The sequence below is a fragment of the Mycena indigotica genome, assembly GCF_014461135.1.
Source record: "Mycena indigotica strain 171206Taipei chromosome Unknown Mind.scaff0012, whole genome shotgun sequence".
Lineage (NCBI taxonomy): Eukaryota > Fungi > Basidiomycota > Agaricomycetes > Agaricales > Mycenaceae > Mycena > Mycena indigotica.
The window spans coordinates 2,644,117-2,657,863 of record NW_023503011.1 but is presented as its reverse complement, the minus strand read 5'-3'; the positions used below and the strand labels follow the sequence as shown (position 1 = coordinate 2,657,863).

Here is a 13,747-nt window from a genome sequence, read left to right as displayed (position 1 = left end):
GACACATATATTCTGTCAGAGTCAGCCAGACTGCTTTTCTAATTAGAGTGGTGAAAGATGTCTGCTAACTTCTGTGCAGAGAAGTCGGTAGACATGGTTAACTAAATTACGTTAATCTAGGACTTTAGTAATATAGAAAATATGCCAGTCAACCTTCCATAGCCTGTTATGCCATATGACTCTTCACCTACTACTTTTTGAACTAGTGTGAAAGATGGTCTACTGACTTCCCTGCATGGAACATCAGGGAATACCCCCCCAGGTAACCTATACACAATTTGATATAATTATCAATAATTATCCACTATTATCTCATTATACACAATTATCCCATAAGCAAGATAATTTATGTTCTTACTCAATAATTTAGGGCAAATGTGATATAATTTAGGGCAACTTTTCAGGGAATATACTCTCATTCTTCTTCTTCTGTAATGCAGTAGAAGGCATAAGAAGAGATATATATTCAAAGACTATTTACAAGACATGATATGTATCGAACAACCCTCTAGGTCCTTCTCCCAACACGCTGCCAATGGCCACACCAATGATGAGGCCGGGCAGTGCTCGAGGAACTGTTGGCCCCACAGTACAGACAGCGGGACACAGACGGTCAGGGGCAAGCACTGGGCCTGGTAAGGATGAGTAAGTTGTGAGATGGCAAGAAGGATACATACTGTTGCTCCTGGAAGATCCCGGTCAGAACGGGGCAGTGGGCGGACCGCTGGCATCGGGACAACAGTAGGACCTGCAGCTCCTCGTAGACATGCGTCGTCACTATTGACACTTGAGGCTAGCATTTGGATCCAACCCTCAGGCTGAATGGACTCACCAGCAAGGGACTGGACGCTGCAGGCCAACGACTGTATTGTTCCGTGTGCGATTCCCAGCAGATGGGCGCGCATACACTCCCTGCCGGAGGATCAGTTTTCAAACGGAACGCCGGCAGAACGGGCCGGAACACCACTCGTCTTGAAAAACACCGGCCGGGCGACTCAGACCGAAGCACTAGCTTGTTGCGGTTGGGATTGGAAGGAGGCGGAAGACCGCCATCTGTCCGCACCCTGTAAGTTCCAGGCCGAGCACACAAGGACTCGGCTCACCAGCCCTGACTTTTGCCCAGAAGCTCACCTAGTTTGAATGAGTTTGGACCCAGACTAAAAAAAGTAACTATAATTAAATTTAGTAATTAATGTACAGATTTGTTTATTATAACTCATAATTACTATTGAAGGCAACAATACTACAAAAGGGTGTCCCTTTATTAATTTGAAAAAAAGGATTTAGAAAGACCTTATGGCCCATAGGACAGCCTTCTGAACAGCAAAAATGAAATTAGCCCAGTAATTCGACCCAGGGATCCAATAACATTTATTACCAATTCACTGAGGTTTCTGGGTGTGTGAGCTTAACCAGATAGAACTCTTTCTACTCATCACCTATTGTGAGAGCAACCCCGGAGGCTGTGACCTAAGTCTGGCAGGAGAGGATTTAAAGAGAAGAATCTATATAGTGCATGCCTAGAATGCAAGGAAGTACATTGCTGGACACAGAAGGCCTATTACAGGCCTTATTCCAAGAGGACTGTTGGGCAATAGTTTAGGCAAACTAGACTGGGCTGGGCTATGCCCCAGCTTTAAATGCTACTTGGATAAAGTGAATTTGTAGGTAGAAAAATATTAGAAAAATCCTACCAACTATACAATAGCACACAGGGGCCCAATGACCTTATTAAATATCTTGACTATGTTTTACATTGTACTTATAATTTGATACGAAATTGAGAATACTTACTTACTTAGAAGTTAGCACACACTTAGCCTGAGGTGTTAGCATGGTAAATAACCCTAAGTATGATGTGTTCACATACTGGGTGCAACATATCAGACACAGCTTCGTATTGAATTAGGATTGGTTATATTTTACAGCTTTTATTACCAATTCAGGGCTTTAACAGCACACAGTGTGCCGGTGACCCTCGAAATGGCAGTATGGAGTAAATGAAATACTAAGGCCAGTGACAAACATGTGCATACATTCACACGACATCTGGTTAATATAAGAGTAAAGTAATCAGCCAAGGATGGCTATATAATTATCTAAGCCTTCTTCTAGGGCTGTAGACCATACCATATGCAGCTATGGCCATGATATAGTACAATATTTGACAGTGTCATCATACTGTATGACAGTGATAGGACAGTATCCTGGTCCCATTCCTATAATTCCAGCCAAATTTTGCCCTGGAGTCACTTGGGTCAGGCAATGGTGCTGATCACCTATATAGAGAGGCTTGTCCGGCCCATAGGTTGACCCATAACTCCAATACAATATGGTTATGGCACCATTATGGCTGGCTATATGTGTATATTATGGTGATGGCCAACAGTCCTAATTGTTTCTCACACTTCCAAATCAGGAAATATTCATTAATTTTTCTTTTAATTACCTCTCCGTTACCTACGGTCACTCTTATATTAAGCAGACGTTGTGTGAATGTATGCACATGTTTGGCGCTGGCCCTAGCAATTCATTTGCTCCACATTTCCATTTTTGGAATCAGTGCTGTTGAGGCCCTGAATTGGTTAAATTAAAGAGTGTGATATAAGTGACTCTCAAAGTGACTCTCAAGGCCTTGCCCACATCTTTTGCAATAGTGCCCTGGGCCTCAGCCCACATCTTTTGCATAGAAGTAACTATCTGAGCTGCCCCAGCCCTGCCTAGTGTACTAAAGGCATATCTGGCCTCAACTATATTGGAATATCATATGTAAATGTTCAATCCTGAGAATCTCAAAGAGCTGAATGATGCTCATTTGACCATACTAGTAGCAATTACAACTATCTAAGGTTGTAGCATTAAGCCTGAGAATATAAAGAGCTGGTTACATTGATATACTTTTATAATCCTAAACCTGACTAACTGGATCTATCTATATAATTAAGCCTAGAAATAATAGTAGTGAGGACTAATTTATAATGATAGCAAAAATAATCTTATACCCAACTAGTTGTTTATATGAGACCTCATCTTAAATCTCAGCAATTCAAGTGTCAGACTGCGGGTCGGGCCGTGCAAGGACTTCTCCTAAGACCGCGCGCCCGGAACAGAACAGACGAATAGTCGGGCCCGCAAGTACGGGCGGGCGGGGTAGATCGAAACCGAAAGGGCCCGTGAACTCGGTCCCTTGTCGTAGTCGGTGGTCGATGGTTCGAATCGGGTCGTGTCGGGCCCGATGAGTCGATAGCGTCTCCTCCTCGGAGTAAGGTAGTTCTTCAGACGATCTAAGCGATAGAGTACAGGGTACACTATCGCGCCTTATATACGCTGGCCCGCAAAGGGGGTGATCGGACACCCTGGCCTCTCCTCCTCCTCCTCGCTCCCGTTCCTGGCCGCAGAGGGGACGATCGCACATCCCTTGCGGGCCAGGCGCTACTCCTGACCTCCTAGCACTCCTCCCCAGTCCCCTGGTGTCGAAGTTGGGCTCGGCGACGGCTCGACGCGTCGTTCTCGGTCACGTGCTTCCCACGTGTGCATTCCTCCTACTGGGGCGCATGTTCCCCGTCGTCACGTGCTGCGTGTTACGGGCCCGCAATGGCCCGACACCAGCGCCGGAGCGGACGGGCCGGGTCTTATCCGTGACATCACCCCCTCCCTAGGAACGACTCGTCTCGAGTCGGCGTGGCTCGGTCGCCCCGGTTTCTCGGGTTTAATTTTGACTCTAGCTCGTCTTTCCAATCGCAAATTCCATCCAGCCCATAAGCTTAAGCTAAGCTTCGGCTGCGCATTTTAATCTCCCGCGGCTTCTGTCGCCTCGTGGCGTCCGCAGATCGATTCTTCCTGTCCATCAAGTGTTTCACCGCGGTCACGTGCGGTATAGCGTTTCCGTGACATCAAGTTTGGTATCTTACTAGCATTCATAAGATATTTTTGTACAATAATAACTTTTGCTGATATACTCAAGCCTAAGTATGAGTACCATACCCATACCTACTATAGCAATGACAATACTCTTGAATCTAGGGATGAGCACGGGTCAACCCACGGGTGTCCGGAGGCTGACTCGGACCCAGACCTGCACAGCCACTAATCTGTGACCCGCGGCTCCGGGTACGGGGTCACCCGCCGGGTTGCAAGGTGGAGGGAGAATTTGGCGACAAATAATACTGAGGAAAAAGAGGGCAAGAGGCAGAATTGAACACGGGACCCCTTGGTAGAGTTCCAACAGGCAATACAACAGTCAATCACCACCCGCACGGCTCAAACCCGCCAACCCGCGTGGGTCAGCCGGACCTGTGCTCATCCCTACTTGAATCTGACTAACTCCATTTATATCATTAAGCCTAGATGCAATAAGAGGGCTATTCACCACTGATAAGGGCAACAACAATCTTGGTTTCAACTAGCTCAATTTATATAATTGAGTCTTGATACAATAATAGAGTATCCAACTCAATGACAGTGAGAGCAATAACAATACTCCAGTATCTAACTCATTAGCACTACTGTCCTATTTCAATCAAGTGTCGGCCATTTTTTTTTTTCCAAAATTCAGGACCAGAAAATTTTTCTTTTGATTTATGGTGGTTTTTCATGAGGACTTTTTTTTGGTCAATATAACTAGGAAACTTAATCAAAATAGAACAGTATTTAAGTGAGCCAGGAGTTATGACCCCTAATGATAGCTATAATCATTCTATATTCCACTAACTCAAATTTTTCAATGTAAGCTCAGTTATAATAAAACAGTTACAGTGACCAGATGGTTGCTATTTTCACAAATGATGACATGTCCAAAAGAGAGAGAAAAAATTATGTGATGCTTGTACTTGTCGAGGAAGAGGATAGGTTGTGCTCTTGGCTGTTGTATCAACATGTCAACATCTCGCCAAACAAGTATGCTTGGTCTTCCATATTTGATAGCTGGAATGTTGGCTTTATCACCATTGATGCAGTCTCGAGCAATGGCACAAGTGATAGTGTGTGTGTTGACATATTGCCAAACTCAGTGATTTTATAACAAGAGTATTGGCCCTAGTTGACTAATTGGACAATAACACAATAGGCACTATTGTTGATGTGTCCAAACCCCATGGGTAGACAGGAAGAGGATAGGTGTGTGTATTGCAGTGGTGGTCAGACACTACTTGTAATTTATTCTCTGTTTATTAACTCAGGCATCACATAATATATATTTGAAATGCCATCATTTATAAAAATAGCAATAAGTAACTAGATTATAATCATGACAAGAATAATTTTGAATCTAACTCCCTGAACTTCCGTAATTGAATATTCATAATATTGAAAGTTATCTGTGTCCTTATACAGGTTATTAATTGCTCTAGACTTGAAAAGTTTCAAGCAATCAGCTTTGACTTGGAACAGTCATAGTATCACATGAAAACTTATGCAAGCAGATCATGGAGACCTTTGAGCTGTCATATACCTAGTTGGGATTTTACTTGTTGTGAATCTCATATATCAAACTCAGCATCTTATATAAATTTTCCCCCTCCCTATGTCACACTGGTCTTGCAAATTTGGCATCCCAAAATGGTAATTTTGTGATTTCTTTCAGTATTTTTGGTGCTAAGAATTTCCTGATAAGATTCCATGAATTGAGTTTTTATGAATGGCATTTTTGCCATTTGAATTGAGTACAATTTTGAAGTTTTGATGTGTTTGAATGTTCTGGCAGTTTTACTTATGCTGACTGATTCTCTACTGACTCACTTGGAATATGTTAGAATAATGTACAACTAGTCTAGTAGATAAACTCAATAGATAGTCAGTATATGGCATTGTTTGCCTTACCGCATAGATCCCTTACAGGAGTGTAATTGCAATGCTCACTTTGATCCCATCACATCTCAGATCAACCGGAATTTCAACATAAAATAGTACTATATAGTGCTGGACCATGATCAGACTATAGTCAAATGGTGATCTGACCATGGTCAGAAATTGACACTTTGGGATAAATTTTTGAAGTCAAAATTTGATCATGAGGTAATATCACAGAGGAACCTCAGACCTCAGAGCTGACAGCTCAAGCCTCAATCTTGCACTGCAACCTCAATGCGCAAAGCACACTCCTCAAATACAAGCATCACAAACCTCAGAATCTTATGAATATGCCTCATTCCTTAGCTCAACAAGCACTGAATGCAAGCTCATATTTTCCAATGAAAAAAAAGGTATAACAGTTGCTAGAGGCCGAGCGTGGGGGGCGAAACATAGCAACAAGTTTCCAGTTCTTCTCTGGGATGGGGGCTGAGTTGAGAGGCAAGTCGGAGGCTGAATTTCGAGGAGGAGCTGAGGGGAGATGGGGGGAAGAGAAGGAAGAAAGTGGTGTGACTGGTAAAAATTTTCCGTTACCATAGAAGTTGATGCATCATTTGATATATATCCCTATCGGAGCACGCAAGGTGAGTACCAACATTGAGCACTAATATCCGAGATCTTACTGCAAACTATACATTCAATCATCCCGCCGCGTAAACTTCCGCGCCCGAGCACTGCCAAGCAGGCGGGCTGCCGCACGGCTTGGCGCTTGGAAGCGAGTCGAGCGACGCAAAGCGTCACCAGATGCGGGGCAGTAACTGTCAGCAGGTGGGAGACGTGTGCGCGTGATGCACCATCGTGCGATCATGATGTGGCTGTACATCGCCCCGCGACGCGCGTCCTCTGCCCCCAATTACTCGTCACCACAAGGCGATCAAACAACTCGGACTCACAATGACTTGCCAAGAAGGTGATCGAACGTCGTCGAAGGCCACGCACGGTCGCACCCACAGCGGGAATTCATATAAAAGGCCGGGGGAGCCGTCCTCTTCCACAGCACCCTGCTCTGCTTGTCATGAGCTCAGCCACAGATGTATCCGTCCCCGCTGACGTCGACGACGACCCGCCACCAAGCCGCGGAACACAGCGTGTCGCCCCGCTCGTTGGAAAACTTGATCACGGTGTGTCGTCCGCGGCGCTTGGTCGCGCTCACTGATAGTTTCAAGGCAACGTCCGTCCCGCCGCCACTCCGCGGCGCGCTTTTGTGCGTCGACTCTAAGAGCGCCTGTGCGTTCCTCGCCTCCGTGCCAGTCGCCTCCCCACTCACGTTCTCCTCCCCCAGTTCTGGCGTGCATCCTCGTAACTTGTTTGTGGAATCTGGATGCATTAGGCGCAGCACCCTAGAAGGAGAGACCAATGGCTCGTCCCCTTACATCCATTCCCACTCCTCCCCAATGGTGTATTCCACAACACTGGCAGGCTCTCAGTCTCAGCCAACTTCGCTGCTGTTGCTGCAGGCAGCAGCGTTTGTCAGATTCTGCCGGCCAGTGCCAGAGAGGTACACCTTGAAGTCCTCGACTGTCCTCACCGACGCCACCGATGGCCCAATTGACGCCACACCCCTGCGATGGATGCTCCTCCAGAATGTCGGCGAGCAGTGATGACGCTCAATTGCTGCGACTGCCACTGCCATCCACTGGTGCCGCCCACCTAGGCCTGGCCCCTCTTGCAGTCGAGTGTCCGGATGGTGTACCGCCTTTTCCGCTTGTGTTCAGGCCGTCTGCCAGTGATGCCACGCATGGCTGCCACGATCACCGCACGCATGTGGTTCTGGCGGACGACACGTACGGAGGGTGTCGTCTGCGAGATCCCCGGGCTGCAGACGGCGCGTCTCTCCCCAGCCGCTCCTAGAGGACGACGGCCCAGGTTGATAGTCGGCTGAAGTCGAAGACACCCCGGGCCGCAAGTGGCGACAAAGGTTGCGTTACACGGCGCTCCTCGGTGGGAGCAGCGAAACTGCTGATGATTGTGGTCGACGCAATGCTGGTAGTGGACATGGCTTTGTCGTCGGCGCGGAATGAAGATGGTGGTTCCATGAGCTGAATTCGAGGGAGGACATGGTGGTGATTGTGGAGGGTTTGGATGGGGAGCGAACAGTAAAGTAGTAGTGCTCTCTCCTCATCACACTGTGGTTTGACTTGAAGATTGTGTTACATTCTTCAATACCTGTGATAGAATCTAGCATCAGAGATAATTTGTAATGATATCCAATCATCCACCTTCTTACATATTTCCGATTCCACCGCCCCCCTCCCATCGCCTTTCACCGTAGCGACTTCTTCCTTTGCTTCGCTTCGGTCGCAAGGGTTAACAGTGGCGCGCGAACCCCCTTGTTGCGAGCGGCAGCAGCGGAACAGTCGTGCGCAGCGAGGTCGAGTCTGTTAAGGCATTTGTGCGAAGGTATCCGCCGTTGCTGTGGGGGTGTAGTCCGGCTTCGCCACCGGGCCTTCAGCGGAGTAGCTGGAAGAGGCAGGCAACTAGTATGGAATCGGCCAGCTGTTGTGTAGATGCGCGCTCACGGCTTCGCAGGCAAGCCTGAGTTTGGTGGGCTGAGAAGTCAGTCGTGAATCAGTATTCAGAAAGGCGGATACTTAATGACGCACGACTGTTGTTAGAGCCCCATATTGACCCTCTACACAGTCCCGCGGTGTGGCTTTAATTCCAGCGCGCATGGACCTACCCTTCGCCTCCGAATCACCCGCCCGTTCCCTTGCGTTTACGGTTCTGAGTCCATCGACCGCATCGATAACGTGGCAAGAGCGAGCCTCAAGTCTTCCATCACAGTCACCAGATATGAAGCGGCACTTGCGCCGCGCGATACAGCAGCGCAGACCATTGCCAACGGTGGTGCAGAAGAAGCAGTGACAAAAATCAGTAACGCCGTCCATCAGGAAATTTGCAGTGTCCTGATGTGCGTTGGCGAAGCTGGCCAACGCACATCAGCTGGTGGAGTGTTGGCCAACGCTGGCCAAGCTGCACCGTGTTGGCAGGGCGTCGGCCAGTGGCGGACCAGCGTGGCGCAGCTTGGCCAGCGTTGGCCAACAGTTGGCCAGCTGATACCCAGCAGCACCTCAAATGGGCGTGGGCGCGAGCGCGGGAGCGTAGTCAAAGGCAAATGGGATAGTGTTGATGTATATTAGTGGAGAGCCGGCTAGATAACATATCGCGAGATGTCACATGTGTTCATGTGTGACATCTCGCGTCTATCTTTTCTCTCAAACCACCATGCCCAACACACCATATAGGGAGGACCTCGATGTCGATATCCCCTCATCACAACCTGATGAATACGACGTGCTCACCTGGAGCAGCGCTACAAACACCGATGAATCACGCTTTGACATCGACGCCGACAGTGTGGGAGTGAGAGCCATGGAAGATGACGCGCATGTACGTGCTTATGGCCTTGTGAATCTTCCTTGATTCATCTTTTCTCAGCAGGACTCAGATGACAATCTGACATTCATCGAGCGCTGGTTCAAAAACAACCCTGTCCTCCGGGTTACCAGAGACGGCCGCAAATGCAGAGTGCCCCGGCCTCAGCCCAAGGTGCGTGCTAGTAGAACGATGTATTCCAGCTTAAAACATTTATAGAAATTGGATCCGGACCCTGAGTTGGAGCGATTTCGGGCTGTAGTCCTTGCACGCTCTCGTCAGACAAAACGTGTACGGCTTAAACGGAGAATCCTGTTCTGGATAAGAAAATGGCTGCGGCGAAGCGAGAGAGAAAAATATTGTGTCGTATCTTGTTGCAAGCTCAATAAGATATATTTCAAGAATCTACTTCCATTTCAGAATCACTCTCCTCCTCCTCATTGAAATCTGCCATCTTCTCATCGGAATCATAGTCAGATTCCCGCGACTCGTCAGAGTCAGAGCCGCTGATGTTATCATCCGAGTCCGAGTTTTCCGCAATGCCCTCAACACTCTCGTTGGGGTCGTCTTCCTGATCCTCGACTGTGAGCTCACCATGCCCTGCATCCAAATGTCCTATCCCACCACCCACGTATCGCATCACCATGTCACGATCGACAAAACTAACAATTGTTGAGAATTTGGTAAGTTAAATTGTTAAGAAATCACTGACATGCCAACGTAGAAAGCTTCCCAGTCACTTGTCTCGTTTGGGAATCGGGCAGCGGTCGTTGACTTGGTTTGAAGGAGCTCTGATGTACGGCCACGGCGGAATACTGGCATGAGGTGGGCGCCACGGACAACATGCTCAGGGTCCAGGAAGCCAAATGCATATGGATCGGTGTCGGGAACGAACCCCATGACAGGCAGACGGCCTTCGCGAAGTCCCGAGGTGTATCCAGGCTGGTCTCCTAACCAACGAACCCATAAGAACTCCATCCGTACTGGCCGTGTACGATCTGTGGCAGTGACACGGGAGACGGTTGCATTAAGAATGCCAAGAACTTGAGCATACCAATATGGATGAGCACCGCGTTGATGGGCGTTGGGAGAATTGACCATGACAAATGGAAGGGCACTTGAGTTCATGACATCTTGATCTCGCCGCACGTCGTAAGTGGTGTAGTTGACACGGAATAGCTTGTTCACATATATCTTGTCGCCCTGGATATCAACTGTGCGGCGCTCAGCATCAGAGAAAGTATGATTGGCATCACCATCAAAGGGAAGGTTCAACAAGCGAGCCAGAATATGATCCTGTAGATGCGGAATGAAAAACTAGAAGGCATCAGTCATCAATAGTGGAAGAAAACCAGTAAATACCTTCTTGGCTGGGTCCCCACCCTTGGGACTGAAGTCCTTATAAAGACTCAATGGTCTGCGCCGAGAAAGACTGATACAGTGGTGGACTTCCAAGGCTTTAGCTCCAAATGGGTCAGCAAAGACAAGTTCAGTGCGTTTCATGCGTCGTGGTGCTGTGTTACGCTTATTCGGAATGGCTCTTGGTTGACTCCGAGCCTTGTAGTAGTCGACGGCTTGCGACCATCGAGCACGCTCTAGACGTAGAACCCGTTTTGCGATTTGCGACTCATGGTCACGCTTGCTGGTAACGGAATACAAACGCTTCACCAGGCGGTGTAGACTCTCTCCCTGTCAATAAATGAGCCCAGTGTCAACATAAAAAAGGAAGCAATAACCAGACGTGTTGAAAAAACATCAGTCGTGGAGAAAAGACGGATGGTGGAAGGATAATCGGGCATTGCGTGATATTTGTATGTGTTGAGATTAAGAGCTTTGCGCTTCTTGCTGCGTTTCCTTGTCCCGGTGGCATCTTGAGAAGGAGGAGCTTCGGTTCCGGCAGCTGTGCGCTTAGCTGCATCCCTGGCACTCTTGCGGTCACGAGCACTAGCTTCGTGTGGCAGCTCGTATGTCGCAAACCGAGTACAAGTGGTCCGCTTGAAGTCTCTCATCAGACGACCGATTTCGGGAGTCAACACACGGAGGTGCTCTAGCGTAGGGTCTGTATGCATCCTAAGCTTTGTGAAAGAATGCCACTCTCCCAGACGGAACAGCAGCTTGAGAACACGAGCGTTATCTTCTGCTGGGAAAAGACCATCGAAGACGGGAATTGCGCATTGAAGAAGGTCCTCGAAATCTCGCGCACCAAGCTTTTTCATCTCAGATGCGTTGTTCGGAAAGCGACGGATAGTGTCGAGACCAAATGTTGCTAGGCTACGATAACTAGTTGAGAATTAGTAGTGTCTAAGCAAGAATCCTCTCAACCTACCGCTTGTTAAGCTCAGCTACCAGCTCAACTCCGTTTTGCTGTGCATGAAGCAATCGAATAAGGTGTGTGAAAAGGTTCTTCCAGACGCCAAGCTCGAACTCGTGCATAAAGTCGACAACGAGCATTCGATGTAGATCAAAATCATCTCCGAGCCGCTCGATAAATGCATTCTGCTCAAATAGGTAAGTCTCGCGAATCATCTATTTCAGGTTTATCACCTTTGTCGCCACAGATGAGGTCGGTTTGAGGAGTGCTTCAACCATGTTCGATCCAATACCGTTGGCGAGTCGATAGATCTTGTCTCGGGCATTGCTGACGGCTGATCTAAGATATGTCCGAATATTCGCACCAAGACGGACACTAATATCGCGAACAAAGCCCATGAGATGCATCTCAGTCTTTGGAATGAGACAGCGAGGGCAGGGACACAAGCCGGGACGGATAGTTGCCAATAATATCCTAAAGCAGTCAGTATTGATTCTTGTTTGCGGACTTCAGCTTACTTTTCGGGATAATCTGCAGAATACATAAATATACGGGGATATACCCGCCGCTCCACCCCATCAGCACATCGAATAACGATTCCATATCGGTAGGCGTGAAGAAATTCGTCATCTAATAGGAATTTCCATACTGCGTGGAAAAGCTCTCTCCGGCAGTGTGTCATGATATCATCCTTCTGTGTTTGCCATTTGACATGGAATTGAGAGATGAAGTCCTGAACTGAGTCCGGAAGCTGCAGCAGGGGGTAAGAAGACGGAAAGCAGTAAGTGGACTGGGTTGACAAACCGAAGGAATATAAGCGACATGATGCTCGGCACCGAAGCCTGGCTTATCACGGAAAAACTTGGAGAGGTTTCCGAAAAGCAAATAGATTGGCCATAATTTGGCGGTCCCGAAATTTGCAAGATGCGTTGAGTCCGACCAAAACATTAGTGCTGCAACTGTCTTCTCAAGAGTGCAATCGAGGGCGTCTGGTGGAAGCTCGCCACGTTGTCGAATCTTGTCGTGCTCGTCAATGAAGGCATCAGAGTTATAGAGCTCGCTGAATACGCGAACATCCTCTCCAGTGCTCGGAACTCGATGGAACGATTTGAAGGGCGAGAAGTGAAAGTGTCGCGATAAGGGATCAGAGAAGGCCGCCCGGACAATGGATGTCAGGCTCCGATACCATAGGCCTGGGACCGCAACTCTCTGTGGCGGGATAGTCGTTGACCCAGATGGTATCTCGATGTCGACAGAAGCTTGCTGAAATTGCTTCAAAAGCGGAAATGCTTCCTCAGCAGCTTTCTCGACTTCTCGTTCTGCTTGCACCGCTTTGAAGCCCCGAAGATCAGCAGTATTGAATTCGGGATGCAAGAGCACCTCCGACACCAGTGAATCTAACTGCGCAGACGATTTGGTGGTATGCCCGTTGTTCTGCCAATCAAGCAGCAGCAGCGAGGCTGAGGTATTGAGACGATTAATTGGTGGGACCGGAAGATTGGCGGGCTGGTGCGGGAAACCGCCAGCTTCATTCGCGGGAGCAAAATAGTTGCAGAGATCATCAAGACCAAGTAGGGTGTCGGGGTCGTATGTCGGACGGTGTAGATACGACCGCCAGAGCCCAAACTTATTCACCGCTGTTCGGAATGTGTCACGAACAATGAGATGAACACGACGCTGGGGCACCGGCTCAGGCTGACGTAGCGCCGTGGCAGGCAAGTTGTCTGCTGGTGCCAGATTGGTCGGCAGTTCCTCGCGATAGTGTCCCGGAAGGCGGATTGTTCGTTGGGGACGACCTGTTGCAGTGACAGCAGGTGTAGGCGGTTGAAGAACCAGTGTTGGTGGCTGAGATGACGGTTGCGCTGTCGGAATCATATTCGGCATTGTTGCTGGGCTCTCCAACTCAGCGTTGGGCAGTCCTGGTGTTTCGGAAGCCGGCTGCTGAGCCACCAACTCCCCCTCCACTACCAGCTCTCCCGCCTCGATGTCCGGTATGGGTGCATTTGCTTCCATGAAAGGAGAAGGCAAAAATTCTGATGCCGATGTAGCATTTGCAGCGGGCGGAATTGCCTGGTGGTCAAGCCAATATTAGAACAAATACTGGGCCTATACATGAGGGTAACTCACCGGTACTCTGTGTTGGCCTCGACCTCGGCCCCGTCGTTGTCGACTGGGAAGTGTTGGGCCCAACAGTGGAGTAGAGGAGTTATCGCC

The 13,747-nt window shown here is 48.5% G+C and overlaps 1 protein-coding gene across 1 annotated transcript; it reads right to left on the bottom strand.

Moving 5' to 3' along the window:
* Positions 1-9,619: 9,619 nt before the first annotated feature.
* Positions 9,620-13,546, bottom strand: MIND_01250000 (uncharacterized protein; the record flags this gene model as incomplete). The annotated part of the gene is made up of 8 exons (XM_037368985.1): positions 9,620-9,884; positions 9,935-10,539; positions 10,585-10,911; positions 10,959-11,502; positions 11,549-11,718; positions 11,767-12,007; positions 12,052-12,284; positions 12,338-13,546. The coding sequence occupies 8 exons, from the start codon at positions 13,544-13,546 to the stop codon at positions 9,620-9,622; spliced, it is 3,594 nt and encodes a 1,197-aa protein (XP_037214953.1).
* Positions 13,547-13,747: the final 201 nt, after the last annotated feature.